This window comes from Triplophysa dalaica, chromosome 14, assembly GCF_015846415.1.
Source record: "Triplophysa dalaica isolate WHDGS20190420 chromosome 14, ASM1584641v1, whole genome shotgun sequence".
NCBI lineage: Eukaryota > Metazoa > Chordata > Actinopteri > Cypriniformes > Nemacheilidae > Triplophysa > Triplophysa dalaica.
Window position 1 is genome coordinate 6,413,632 of NC_079555.1, and position 15,317 is coordinate 6,428,948.

Here is a 15,317-nt window from a genome sequence, read left to right on the forward strand (position 1 = left end):
CGATTGAACCAGAGCCAGTTGAACCAGAAACTTGAAAGTGGTCACAAGGAATCAAGTTTTCCTTGATCTCTGCTGCTGCAGATAAAAGAGCTTGATGTACTATGAAAGTATTCTGTAACTTTCGGTACTCAAAAGTTCTCCGAGAACTTAAAAGAGAATTTCATAAAAACAAACTGCTAAATGACGTTGCAACATTTGGAGATCTGAGACATGATTGGCAGCATGTGACTGTGGGTTTATTTACACTTCATTCTCACATGCTGAGTGTTAAAACTAGTCATGGTGACTTGATGAAGCCAGATTCTGGTATCTGCAACGCCACAAAAAAGAAAACATTACTTAAAGAGTTAAACGTCGGAAAGATCATCAAACCTCATGCTGTTTGTGGTTGTGTGGCACATCTGAACTTTATGTCCTTCTGAAGAATCTCAGCCAAGGGAAAGTGACTGAAGTTTAATTTTTTTCAAGGTCAACGATCATTTTAGCTGATCTATGCGGAATGTTTCGGCATGGATTATGTCTTTATGTAACTTTTTATAACTCTTGTTAAAGGATGGGGCAGTTAAAACCTGAGAGCATTAAAATGATCATGTTAATGTCACACATTTTGTTTCCTAATAAAAGGAGCAAAAAAACTGAATACAAAAACAAAAATATAGTATTATGTTATATCATTTATATATATATATATATACACACACACATATATATTTATATATATATATATTTACTGTATATACAACAACAGACACAGTAGACTACTGTAGCCCCCCTCATCCACTAGCGGTTCTTCTGGTGGTCATGAGGGGCCGGCTCACTGTAATTCTCCTTGCACTGCTGGATGTTAAATAACTTATTAAAGTGATTTCTCTCCTGACAGCCAGAGATAATAAAACAGATCCTCCTCACCCCTCAGCTCCAGCCAGTCTGACTTCCAGCTCAGATCCTGTAGGCGAAATTCGACTTTGTTGTGTTCAGATAAACAGCCTCTTTCCAGTTGAATATAGCAGATTGTGTTCCTCCTCTATGATATAAATGTAGGATTGTTTACTCACTGGACACATCGCTTGGATAAGAAGGATGCAACTCAATTCGCTTCTCAACAGTTTTTTAGTAGAGTTTAGCATTATCATAATGCTAAACTGTTATCTCTAGAAGCATATATTAAGTATTGCATTTAATAGTCATGCTTTATGTTAACTGTTTTTATAGCCAATTTTTATTTAAAAAAAATGTATTAGCCATCTTTACCACTAAGCTTGTTGCAGTGCATTCTCAGATTGGGTTCAATTTGACTGAAACGGGGCATCCTTGGAGACAGCGAATCTATTTCGCCCACATAGAATGCTTTCACGTCAGCTCAAAAAGTCTACAAGGTTTACAACAAAATGACTGTCAGAGGGAGCAGACCATGAGAAGTGACTAAAGTGTCTAAAAATGTTTTTTACACGCCTACAGATGACAGAGCAAAGGAAGAATAAACAGAGAATGGGCTTCCTGGGACCATCACAGATGAACAATCACATCCACCCTGCGCACTGAGGACGAACTTATTCACACATAGATGCTCACATTCACACCATGAACAACGCATGGTGATATCACACTTTACATGACACAACAGTAGTTACATGAACAGAAACGACTAAAGACTATGGTGTCATCTCATTGAAGTGCTTTCTGATTTAGAAATCTGAGAGATTTGGGAGATTCTGGAATGTTTTATTTTGGAAAATCATAAACACCGTGCTTGTTACCAGTATTGTTGAGGCCAGTGTTCAACAGCCCATTGGGATCATGTTTAACTCGGACTGCCTTTGGAACGGCTCTCTGATTTTTAAACTTAAAGTATTACCATTAACATTTTAATTGTCATGTACATAACTGGATTATTGCTGGAATAACTGGAAACATAAAGTGCCTAACGCTTTGTACTTTTTTGAATTATGGTGCCTTACTGTATGATTCTGTTATGCAAACTATAGGACTGGAAACATTATCGTCTCATAATAAGTTAATGATGTGACCGTTGGAATCAATGTTTTCCACATCCTACAAAGATCTAAACCCTCTTGATCCTAGTCCTATTCCTCTAATGATTTTTACTTTGTTTTTTTAAGTAAAAATGTGTCTTACAAAGTTGTACAGAGAATAATAAAGAAATTATATTTGTTTAGTAGTATGGAAAGTTTGACTGTGAATGGCGTAAAACTTTCTTAAAGGGGTAGTTCACAAAAATAAAAATTCTTCATTTATTCAGTATCATGTCATTTAAAACATGTGGAACACAAGGAGATAATTTGAGAAATGTCTCAGTGGTTTTTTATCCAAACGGGTCCGGTGTCATTTGTTTACCAACGTTCTTCAAAATATCATCTTTTGTGTTCTGCAGAAGAAACTAAGTCCTACAGGTATGGAATGACATAAGGGTGAGTAAACAATGAATAAATGAGCATTTTTTGGTGAGCTGTCTCTTTATTCTAAATGTTATGCAGAATGACTGTGTTGTTAATCAGCTACAATGCACCTGAGTTTTTACACGTGACAAGTATTTCAGAGTTCAAGAGAGTAACCTGAGCTTAAACATGTGACGTGAGTATTTTTAGATTAAGGCCCTCCTTTTATTGATGGAATGATATAGCATTGAACGGTGAGCGTTACTACCAAATCAAAGCTTTTATTTACTGTATAGTTAATCATTTGTTACTTAAAATTCGTGTTTATGGCACTGCAGATGTGCAATAAGATGTAGAAAAGAGATAAAATTGCATCAACCAGATAACAGATCTGAAAAACAAAGACGACTGACATCATTAAAAAGTTAAAATCAAAGTCTAATGAAGTGCATCTGTTTCTTTTGCTGATAAACTCTGCTGGGTTAACATCCATCAATAAAACACCTGTTAGTAGCTTTAGTTACAGTTTTCCTTGTTTGTTTAGCCCACAGAGCCCTACCCAGTTACTAGGGAATGCAAAGTCTCATGTCTAGTAGTTACTATACTCTAGCGCAGGTTAAAATTAGCTGCTGACTGCTTCTTTATAGCTCACAGCTGTCACTAAGCAAGGGAACGTCTAGAACTTCTGGAATGCTCAATCAGGGGGGAGATGAGAGTATGTTGGATAGCTGCCACTCTCACTTACTGTCCCCAATCACTGACTAGGACCGATCATCTATTTAAAGCATGCTATTCCAATACAGAACAGGAACAATCGATTAACAACAATAGTCATGTATATAGCAGTTATTCAATGAATGGGTCGAGGGGTGTTTGGTTTGTTAATGTAGTGTTCTGAACATTGATCATTGTTTTAAATAAGCATTATGGTATGAGCGGATGTGGTGTTATGTGAATATCTGATTTATTAACGAAAGGTTAATAGAGCTTGCTCCTTAGCAGTCTGTAGCAGGTGGCACAGATGAACAAGGACACTCTTTTTTTTAGAAGGTATTTTATTGGATACGTTTTTTTTCCAAAAGGAATCAATATGTTTAGTCTATCCCTGAAGAGGAAAAAAGGCAAAATTCCAATGTATATGTTAAAAGATTTTGATTTTAGAGATTAACAAACCTAGATTCAATTTAAAATTTAAAACATGAATAGTTATAGGTGCTATACACTAACTTTATTGACCAATTAACTATATGCTTAATCCATTGTTTCTATAAAATGTGTGTGTAGATGCCACATTTGACCGCTTCAGACATGTCAATGCCTCTCAGTTGTGTTGTCAGTCAGGTAAAAATGTTATTTTATTTTTCAAAAACACAACTTTGCACAGTCTTTTATAGTAAAAATATAGCAGACATTTAAAGGGGTCATTTGACGCGGCTAAAATTAATATTATTGATTGCATTAGATGTAATGCAATTTGTATAAACGATTTAAGGTTAAAAAAGGATGTATTTTCCACATACTGTGCATGTTTTTATCTCCTCTTTGCCCCGCCTCTCTGAAACGTGCTGAAAATTTCCAAAGCTCATCGCTCTGAAAAGTGAGGTGTGCTATGATTGGCCAGTTCACTAGTGCGTAGTGATTGGTCGAAAACTTCGCAGAAATGTAATGCCTCTTACCACCTACTACCAAAGCAATTGTACTTACAGGTATGCCCACCTTACTTACGTATACGTTTGGCCGGTCTTAGTCAAATCGTGTTAAGAACTGACGTAGATTCGCCGGGGTGTGGTTACACGAGGCGTTTCAGACAGGTCTGAGTGACTATTCGCTTCTAAAGAAAATACATATTCTGTTCCGACACTTAAATTAAACTTAAATTTTAGCAATTTTAAGTGTCTAATACATGCAGGGGCAGCTTATAACACACCAAAGACAAAGAAAAACACATTTTTCCAGGGAATCACCCCTTTAAGTCTCTATAGTTACTCTTAAAAGTTGTTTAACTGACACCTTTGTCTTGTTGGATTGTGTTCAAAAATATGTTTGTATCTACGCAACAACGCACATCCTTTGATGTGCATACATGATGCCCTGTCAACTTCCTGTTCACAGACCGGATTTGACTTTGACATTGTTCCAATATGGTGGACGACTTGCAGCCCGTGGAAACAGCTGTTAATGAGTCATCCATGTGTATGGGCCATTCCACCAAATGGGTGCCTTTCGCTCGTTGAAACTCTTCAAAATGAAAGTATGTTTTTTCAAAACAGAATCTAATAACACACATACTTAACTATTCAAAATGAGTATTGGTCCATCTCAAGTACTTCATTTTTCAAATTCATTTCTGGTTTATAAGTGGAAGATGAATGCATTAAAGTAGCAGGACTGAGACTGTTTTTATCTAAGATATTATATATTTTTAAATATTTACATAAATGCATTTTTATTTTTAAGATTTTAATCATTATATTTCATGATGAAGTGTGTTAGATACTGGGACACACAATAAACGCTATTATTCAGTGTTTAAGGTAGTTTTTATCAATCTTTTAAATGTTACAGCTTAAATTTGCAGTTAGGATAGTAAGTAGCACACTTACTATTTGCTTAATAATAAAATGTATTTTTAAATAATGTTTATTCATATTCCATTTATTCATATTAAGTCCTGTGGACAGAAATGGCACCCATTCAGTGGAATGGCCCATATGCATCTATGTATCCCACAGCTAATAATGTAATTAATTTGATTAAAATATGAATTCATACACTTTTAATAAAGTTTCAAACACGCTTTCGTTGGACAATTATCGTGCTGCACAGTCACGCAGGTGTGCACAGTTACGCAGGGGGAGAGACGGATCCGGGAAACAACATCCAGCACAAACACTCATTAATCTAAATATACCTCCTCCCTTCCTCCTTTCCGCATGTGATGGGTCTTCATGTGATCGTGTGTGTGTTGTTGTCATGCTGGTTGGACGGAGAGCAGATGAGATCTGTCACATGAGCGCGTCTCCGAGTGGCAACAGTATCCCCCTGCTGCACTCTTTCCCAAAAGCACCAAATGTGAGGGGATTTTTCATCTTCCTGCTTAATCTAATAGTGAGTAACTCACTCAAACTGCTGTTGAGAGAGAGTGGCCAGAGATCTTTGAGATGATCTGTGTGCTCTTATAAAGACCTTTAGAACAACAGCACTGATATATATATATATCAGTTTTAATTAATTATTATTTTGATTATTATCAGTCACATTACTGTAATAGTATGGTTTTTTTTACAGAAACACTTGTGAAACTACTGATGAGTTTGTATTTACTTCTTTATTGCACAATTAGAGAGTATTATATGAATATTTGTGGGCTGCTTCTCATTATAGGAGAAACACATAGTGAAATTCAATTAGTCACTATTTAAAACAGACCATGGTTGGATGATGAGGAAAAGAGTTATGTAAATGTCTTTTATTAGAAAGAAGCTCAAAGGAGAGATGAGTCATACAAAGCTTACATTTAAGGGTGTTTTGCCCGTGCCAGAGCATCATGTTCCATTCAAACTAAAGGTCTCTTTAAAGTATAGACAGAGTTTAATGCATTTTTGGATTGATTGTCAAGTTTTACATTACTTTCATGTTTCCACGTTTACAAATAATAAAATGACTTCAAATCAAAACAATAGGAAGAGTTTTATTCACATTACATTGGCAGTGACTAGCTGTTTTCTCTCAGTACCCCTTCTAGTCCCCCCAAACCTTCACTGGCTGCTGTTTACTGGCTGTGTGAACTGTGACTTCAGGCCAGCCGTGTCACTGGACACACCTTTCATTTCTGAAAGCCTGTTTTGTATCTAAGGTTCTAGGCAGTTCTTTCTTAAAGCGATACTGAATCGAATAATTTACATTTTAGTAACAGTGCGGTTTTATATTATTTTTTGTATGTTATCACTACATATCAGAGTATAGAAGATTACTTTGTGTCACTATGTCTATAAGACAACTGTCATCAGAATGTGGCACGATTATACTATACTTTATGTATTTTTTTTTTGCATAATAAAACTGATCATAAGTAAGAAAATGTATAACTTTTGCAGAAGAATTATGAACATTGTATTGGGCCCTGGACCAATAAGAGCACTTGAACTGAAGAATTGAATGAAAGGAGTAGGACAAAGATGAAGTTCTTCATACAATATCAGCATCTCTGCAGGTTGTACAAGCAAAATCTCAAGCAATTTTACATTTTAAAACCCCATTTCAAAAGTAGCTTGAAGCTCACTGTACTTCCACATCTTTGATCTTATGTTTTTACGTATTATTATGTATATTAATTTAAACATGTAAAACTGCAAAAAATAAAATGTTATGCATAGCATCACTACATGAGTAAGAAGAATCGATTATTTAAGTCGTGACAGGTCTCGCTTTCCTTCTGATAAAAAATACTCTCGTTGTCTGTGGCAAAATAAAGATGCTTAACCTTGAATATAAAATCTTAAAAAAGCCAATATTCCAAAGTATAATATCTCTAGAAATCACATAAACCTTTTCCCAAATATTTTAAATATCCTAATACAAACATCATTAAGTTGCAAACAGTTTTTTCCTAAAGGCACGAACCCTCCTCTCCTTCCTTTTTCCTTCTGGAGTGTGATTTCTCAGCCCTAAACTTTCTGCCACTGCTGGTTAGAGGGAGATCCCGTCTGCAGGCCTGCAAAAAACACCTGATACCGGTGTTTCCACATCATGAAAGCCCCCACCAGGCAGACAATGGCCTGAGCCAGGTTCAACACGATCTGCAGTAGGTTGTACATCGGGAGTGTGCTTACGATGGCACTGCAGTCTGCTACGCCACTGTAGGTAAAGGTTCGAGCTATAGGATCCTCAGGGTCAAGGGTGCACGTGCAGTCCTCGCCCATTTCCTTACACGCAAAGCTGTTAGTCAGGGCATAGTGGTGGCACTGGAAGGCAATGACCAGTACAGAGATGACAAGCCCTATCGTGCAGAAAAGGAAGTACAGGAGCTGGAAGGAATGAAGAGAGAATCTACTATTATTTTTGATGATAATGATAATGGAATGGACTCTACACATTGGTGTGACCTGAAATGGTTGCGTTAATGGAAATTAAGAACGGAAATCTGTTCATATAAGAGCTAAAAGTTTAAACTTTATAACCCAGAAATTAAGTTGGTGTAGATTTTATTGGTCCATCAAGGCACTGAAGGCATGCCAAATTAAAATATAATGATTATATGACAAATTACTTCATATCTATCAGAGCAAAATTGCATAAGTTCCTCAAAGCACATTTGAAGAGTTTGGTTCCAAAATGAGATAATTGATATATTGATATCATATAAAATTATGTTTTTTTTATGTTGTCATGTTTTATTAGTGTTCTATTGTGTAAATTAGCTGTATTTTTGTAGTTGTTTTGGCTTAAATCAAAACAAACCAACTGCAGCTTGATTGATATTACTTGGAATGAACTTTAAAAAAAATAATTTCTGAATTTTTATAAAAACAGAGTTATATCATTTTGAAACCAAACTCTCATTTGTTCACTATAGGATTTTTCATATGGCTCCTCCCCTATTACTTGATTTTACATTTAATGTTTGCATTTCTATTTCTATTTTATATTCAATTTATGGAAAACAAAGAAAATCATAAAATATGGATATACAAGGTTTCAAGGACAACCGCAATATTTTAGCTCATGTCTTATGTAAAGCATTAAATCACATAAAATATTTGTATTTACTGTTTTATGTAACAAACCCGTGAACTTTTAAATAAATAAAAATTTGTAGTTCAAAAATCCCAATTGCATTAATTTTCACCTTTGTGACAAATTGTACCGTTGCTCTTTCATCAGGCACTCTGGTAATGCAGAAGAGGACGAATCCCAGCAAAGCCACCACGCACAACTGCAAAAAAAAGCAGGGGAATTTTAATAGACCTCTTGTCATTCAGACCCCATATCTAGCACCGTATTTAAACGAATCATACATGTGACCCGCAGTTTTATGAGGCGGCACGAGGATGCTGCGCAAACACGTCCATCACGTGCAGCTCACCATCTGTTCTTGAAAAAGTTATCATTGTTGGCAAGTTATGAACACATACCAGTCCACAGGATTGTAATCTTATTTGCTTTATTTGCTGTAAAGCAGGACACCACAGTTCCCTGCATCCGCCTGGCCTCTCATGAGCCACCCGTGACCCTTATTGTAATCAGAATTGTGCAACTCAGCATCAAGCTGTCATCTGGTAATTTATTGACTGCAGTTGCAAATTGAACAGTTCAACCCCCCTTCAAGATATCTTTATCTCTCATGCTCGTTGTATCACCCTTTCATTCTCTCTCTCTTTTCTCTGCTCTCACTGTCTCTCAGCATGATTGGAGTCTTGTGACTAACGTGTGGTGTCTAATTTGATTGTTTTTCCCAGGTTCTGAGGCGAGCGAGCTGAAAAGAAGTCTTGTTGACCTCAGCGTTTTTCTTAAGGAACAACGGAGCTGGTCTCGTGAGCCCTGAACTTGAGATGCTACAGTGCAAAGACAGGCCATCTGATCAACCTTTCCTCACCAATGTTGTGTATGTGTCTGTGTACAATATGGCTCTTTCATAAACACATTGCTTCATAACATTGCTACATTAGCCGGATGAAACGAAACATAAATTGGAATGATGGTCAAAAAACGTATGTTAGATAAGATGACAACATGATACAAAGATATTTTTTATGAAAGAAAGGTATCTCTTAAAAAAGTACAAAGTTAATTTTCAGAAACATTTCGACTATGACACTTTTGTTAGTTGTATTAAACTTTTGAAAGAAAATTTACGTTTTTGTTATCCCAAAAGCTAATGTATGCCTGGAAAGTGTATGCATGTTGCAGCTCTAGGTTATCTTGTCTTATCGTCTACGTGACCGGACATGCATGTCATAGGCGCTTGCTTTGAAGAAGCCTTGTAAACTTACCAAAGGTGCAGTTTCAACTGACCTTCTTCTCTTCAGAGTAAACAAAGTTCAACTTTCTAGATAATTGTACCCAAGAACCTTCTGAAAATGTTCATTTGAATATTTGTTTTCAATGAATAAATCTTGCCTGTTTTAAGCATGTTAAATAACTTTTTTTGTAACTTTTTCATTGGAAATCCTGAGAGTCGATTACATGCTCTTCTACACTTTCACTTGTGGTTCTCATGAACTCTCAATACGTTTAATATCTATGAGGTTTTTAGTTTCACTTAAATGCGTCTTTTGCACTCAAACACAGGTGATATTAATCTCTGTAACGGCATGCATGCTATTAATGTATGCTTATGAACTTGGCAGTTTGGCCAATGGACGGTGGACAGGTGAGATGGCCTCATGCATGGCCCCTAAAAAGCAAACAAGGCATGCTGGGAGCTGAGGAAAAGAAGGATGAAGAGGAGGATTGCTTACAATGATTCCAGCCCAGTGGGGCGTCTCCCTGGCTAGCAGAGAGGAGCTAATGGCAACCATGAGGAAAGCCACGCCTGCTATCGCGATACCCAGCAGGAGCTGTAACAGAGCCACCAGTAAAGGAAAGCGGCAGCCACAACAAATCTGGGCTTCCTCCGTCACTGGGCCTCTTGTTCCTGCTTTTCCCTTCTTCTTCTCATTGCCAGGGGGTGCGTTGCCTCCACCCGATGACCCCAGCGGACTTGTTCCCATTCCCATAATTCCTCTTTCAGATCGAGATTCCTAATCTTCCTCTGAGGCAAATTGTTCTTATTCTCTCTTCTGTTTGTTTGTTTGTTTGTCCCTTCTTTTCTTTCTTGCCTTGTGTGCCTTTAGCTTTCTTCAGCCTGAATGTTCCTGTACACACTGCCTGCCTCTTTCTGCCCTCCCCTTCCCCTCCCTTCTCACTGGAGGAGTATGCAAGCCCTGCTCGGCTGCTGCTATTCGGAATCAGAACGGGCTCTGAACTAATATGGAAAACATTTGGAGCAGATTCCACATGCAGCGTGAGAGCCACATATAGAGCAGAACGAGCAGAGGAGAGAAGGGAGAGAGGATGGGGGGTAGGGGACGGAAAGCAGTAAGGGGGGACTCTAACACACGACAGCGACCAGTCTATGAAACTAAGTGGTAAAAGTGAATCTTACAGGCCAAAAGACTTTGTCATTGGCGAACATGTGGCTGAACGCTTGAATCCTGCAACCTCTTGCTACGCAGACTTTATAATCTACTCATAACAGCCTGGAGTCAGTCACATGATTTTGATAAGGTTATGTGACCTGTAGGCATGTGAGACGGTTAATCGCATGAAAATTATGAGAGTGCAGGTACACCGCAGAATCATTTACTGCATGCAATGTGTATTGCAAATAACGAGTAATTAAATCATTTTAATGCATGTTGCAAAACATTACATCCAGCATTTTTAGAGCGTATGTGTAAAAACTGATGCCCCCAAACAGTGAAATTTAAGAAAAAAGTCACAATCATTTTTGATGCATAACTTGCATTGCACAGAACGTTTAACAATATGATGTTTGAAACATTTTGGCTAAATAATTATTTACTCACTAATGGGCATGGGTGGAGCGAGTCCCACCCCTATTGGGCCCCATATGATTGTAAGCAATGACCCTGCTTTGGGGACAAAACTGTGAAATGAGCAAAATCTGTCAAATTCTTCCTTTGGGAGGCATAATTTTAATTTAAAAAAGAAACTACTTGCATACAATTATGTGCAATTTTAATCACAATGTGTAGATATAACGATTTTGAGACTGAAATCATATCTTCATGGCTTTGAAGTGATATGCTGGGGTTTATTGTTCTCTCCAACTGAGTCTGTTCAGCAATGATCTGACAACTTTCAAGTACAGTTTAATTCCCAGACTGTCGAGCTGGTGCAGTTGACACGTGAGTCAACTCGCTGTTCCTGTCGGATGCGCGCGTGCGCTGTAGCTGCCACGCGCAGAGTGAGTGCGCGAGCGAGGGAAAGTGGCAGCTCAGGCGAGCGCGAACGCACATCATCATTCAGAGGCGCTGCGCGATACTGGACACAACGCACCGCTGCTCCTCTGATACTGGATTAACAAACCTTGAGTGTAGAAGAAGTGCACTAAAAAGTGGCCAAAAGTTATGGAAGAAAGAATACCAAGAATGCAGGGCAGACAGTTCCTGGATCACGCGGATTTCTTGGGGTAATTTTTGTTTTGGTTTGAACTCATTTACTCTATGTGAGGTTAATGTCTAATTGGATAAATGCTTAAGATTAGTCCTTTGTGTTTATAGGGTTGAATATTCGTCTCTGTACATGTGCAAATCGAAAAGAGGAATGAAGAGAGAAGAGGGAAAGGTAAGCAAACTGTGGACTGCTGATAAAAACGTGATGCCAGTCAAGCTCAGATAACGCGTTCCTTGCCACGAGTTTTCAACGATTCGAGTGTTTATTATGACTTTAATAACTAATGCAATGCATTGACTATTGTTACTCCGAATGTGCAGGACGCTTACAAGTTACCGCACAGACTGATCGAGAAAAAGAGGAGGGACAGAATAAATGAATGTATTGGGCAGCTGAAAGATCTATTACCAGAACATCTTAAACTTACGGTAAAGTCTGGTTTGGTTTTGTGAATCTTAGTTTTGTGATTTAATATCAACCACAGGTAGAGAAATAAGATTTAAGATTTAAGATTGAGCGTTGGTTCTGTTTTACAGACCCTTGGTCACTTGGAAAAAGCGGTCGTTCTTGAATTGACGCTAAAGCATTTAAACGCATTGACAGCTGTCACAGAGCAACAACACCAGAAGATCATCGCTTTACAGAATGGTAAATTACATAATCTGCAGCATACACACATATACAGTCACATCAAATAAAACGAAGTCTTAACAAAGCCAATGTAGTTTAATCATATCGATCATCTATCTAATCTGCGTCTGTCGGTTTCACAATGTATATATTTTACTGTTCTATCACAGGGGAGCGATCGTTGAAGACGTCTCTCCAGGTGGATTTGGACGCTTTCCATTCAGGCTTTCAAGCTTGTGCCAAAGAAGTCCTGCAGTATCTGAACAAGGTGGAGAACTGGACCGCTCGCGAGCAGAGGTGCACGCGTCTCATCAGTCACTTGCACAAAGTTTCCGCGCAGTTTCAGCCCGGCGCTTGCCTGCTGCCCGGCGATGACGCGCAAGAGCGGGACGCGCAAAGAGATTCGCAAGCCAACTGCGTCCCCGTCATCCAGAGGACTCAGAACCTCGAGCTTAACGAGAACGACACGGACACCGACAGTGGATACGGAGGAGAGGCGGAGAAAGGCGACGGCAAATGCGAGAAAGGATGCGACGTGGCGAAAGGAGTAAAGATCAAGCAGGAGTTTGGAGACGAGCGCGTCACCAAAAAGCCCAAAATGAACTGGTCTGCGATCGGCGCGCCTTGCTCAGATTCTGCCGGTACCCGGCCGGACGTGGCGTTTGTGAACTCGTTAATGGGAATGGTAGGTGTCGGTGGACAACAAACTCCGTTTTGCATGCCATTTTACTTCATTAACCCGTCCGCGGCAGCATCGTACATGCCTTTGTTTGATAAAAGTCAATTGGAGAAGTTGGTGTATCCGGCGGCGGCGCTGACCACCCCGTTCCCCTGGCTTTACCCCGGGATCCCCGCGCATGCGTCAGCCGCGGCCGCCGCTGCCATCGCTTTCCCAAGGGTGGCAACCGATAAAAGCTCTGAATTTGATGCAGGACCCTCAAAAGACATCGAGTCGCCATCTCCTGATGTTGATCTGTCAAACGAGGCCGAGCTTGCCTCTCCTGTGACTGGGGAGCATGTATCAGATAATGATGCTGGTCATCGGGCACAAAGTAACGAAAATGATGGTACATAAGCTGATCTTTTGGTCTTTCACTAATTTGCTTGTAAAATCGCGTATATTTATCCGTTTCTTAATTTAATTGTCATTATTGAGTATTAACTATAGTGTGTCTATGGATTTCCAAACAAATGCTGTTCATTTATTTGGTATTTTTGGTATATTTTTTCATTATTATGATGACTCAAAGCAGTTGAAACAAAGTTTCGCAACATTGATTTGTGGTTTCTAAGGGGAGAGTGGGGGACGTTGTAACAGCCAGTGCCTTTAGCGCTGAGATATTTAAATGAAAATCCAAACTGATCGACAGCAACCATAATGACCTTGTCTTGCCATCCAATGGCATATTGGTATTGCGTAAAAATGTGTAAAATCTAAGACTTTTACACATACCGTATATTTTTGTTGTTGTGATTTTAATGAAGAAACTTATAGTTTAGTGCAATACATATGATTTTAATCTTCTTTAAGCTACAGAACACTGCTTTTCAGTGAGAGTTCTTCTCAAAGATTTGGAATTCACATACTGGACTCTTGGATGTAACGTTTAATACTGACCTTAAGCAGGCTGGTGTGACTGCTATACAGTATTTATCAAATAACTTTCTATTTGCTAGAAAGACTGCATTCTGTCCTTGACAGGATCAGTCGTATTTTCTCTTTTAATGTTCAGTGCTTGAAGCAGTTAGAAGACTTTAATACCTCAATGTATCATAGTGTTTGGGCCAGCACTCGTGCTCCTCTGGTAGGGGTGGTGACAAAACTTTTGAACATTACTAATTGGACAAATCTTGTGAGCAACAATCCTCTGATGTCATGTTACAGCAGCCCCTGCCTCTCTCTCCTGAACAATGCATACAAAACAATAATTACCAGAAGGGTATAAACTCTCTAAATTGGACGAGCAGAGCTAATTATTTTGATATCAGGATAATGTTTTACCAACACAGAGAATTTCCAATTCGTCTTTCCCTATCATGTGACACAGAGCATCACATTGCTTGCACCTACAGCTAAAATGTAAAGGTATACTAGCACCTTATGGAACTTTGATATTGAATGTAATTTGTGTTCTTTTGGTAGATAAAAAAGTTTGTACTGTATATATTCTGATACTAGTAGTAACTTAATCCTTAGGAAAAGTGCACTTTTTCTTGCCTTCGCAATTTCCTATAACACAATCCTCACTCTTCATATTTAAGCCAATGCCCTTTGAACTCAAACTATGATGTGTTTTCTTAAAGAAACGTCTCAACTTTACGGCAAGTGTTGGACTATGTCTATCTTTGTATGTATAACATCATGATTTTCAAAGCTCACATAAACCTCTATGGGCTGCCTCAGTGACAGTTCTTACTTCTTACTGTCATGACTTTGGTTGAAAAGTGTGAGGTAAAAAGCTTAAAGTGATATATGATCGGTCATGTATTGCCTTTCGAAACATGGTCACTGTTCATGACCTGTGGAAAGCAACATGGGTCATGCTGTGTATTGTGCAAATGTTGTGGAGCATTGTAACATGACAAATGAATAAAAAGATAAACAGACCTTCGGACTAGATAGATCTAAGATGAGGAGGTGCTTACGTGTATACATTGAAGATTGACTTAGATTAACTCACGTTTTACTGAATGTGTTCATTTTTATGCCTGGGTTCATGAATGCATAGATACAGTAATGTAACAGCTGACTGATTTTTGTTTATATTGTAACACATTTCATAGGCCCTTTAGTGTCTTTGCCTCAGCTGTCATTTGCCTAAACAGTGGCATGTGGATGTATATAGTTTGTGAATATGCTGTATGTTTAATGTTCATGTTGTAGAAGAAATCTATGGGGTTTTTTAAGGATAAACTGAGCGACTGCAGCACATTTCCTTAACGCTTTACACATTTTCTGTTTGAAATTACGCAGCTCAGTTCCAAAATAAACATAAGCTCATGTGAACAAAATGTCATTACCCCCTCTTTCATTTACTCATGGAAATGTATATAATATTTCACAGCACACAAGAGAACTTGTGTACAGATAGTTGACAGAACAATCCCTAT

The 15,317-nt window shown here is 38.4% G+C and overlaps 3 protein-coding genes across 3 annotated transcripts in view; 2 read left to right on the forward strand and 1 right to left on the reverse strand.

Annotated features, from left to right (window-relative positions):
* itpr2 (inositol 1,4,5-trisphosphate receptor, type 2) overlaps positions 1 to 2,255 on the forward strand; it is a 62,392-nt gene extending 60,137 nt beyond the window's left edge. Inside the window, exon 57 of the mRNA XM_056765659.1 lies at positions 1,459 to 2,255. Within this exon, the coding sequence (XP_056621637.1) occupies positions 1,459 to 1,542 (84 nt within the window). The 3' untranslated portion in view covers positions 1,543 to 2,255. The remainder of the gene's footprint in view (positions 1 to 1,458) is intronic.
* Positions 2,256 to 5,850: 3,595 nt separating this feature from the next.
* On the reverse strand, positions 5,851 to 10,353 carry sspn (sarcospan (Kras oncogene-associated gene)). Its single transcript, XM_056766241.1, has 3 exons — positions 9,857 to 10,353; positions 8,245 to 8,331; positions 5,851 to 7,423 (listed from the first exon to the last, which is right to left on the reverse strand). The coding sequence occupies exons 1-3, from the start codon at positions 10,112 to 10,114 to the stop codon at positions 7,064 to 7,066; spliced, it is 705 nt and encodes a 234-aa protein (XP_056622219.1). The 5' UTR covers positions 10,115 to 10,353; the 3' UTR covers positions 5,851 to 7,063.
* Positions 10,354 to 11,379: 1,026 nt separating this feature from the next.
* bhlhe41 (basic helix-loop-helix family, member e41) lies at positions 11,380 to 14,813 on the forward strand. Its single transcript, XM_056766908.1, has 5 exons — positions 11,380 to 11,592; positions 11,684 to 11,747; positions 11,897 to 12,004; positions 12,113 to 12,224; positions 12,377 to 14,813. The coding sequence occupies exons 1-5, from the start codon at positions 11,531 to 11,533 to the stop codon at positions 13,279 to 13,281; spliced, it is 1,251 nt and encodes a 416-aa protein (XP_056622886.1). The 5' UTR covers positions 11,380 to 11,530; the 3' UTR covers positions 13,282 to 14,813.
* Positions 14,814 to 15,317: the final 504 nt, after the last annotated feature.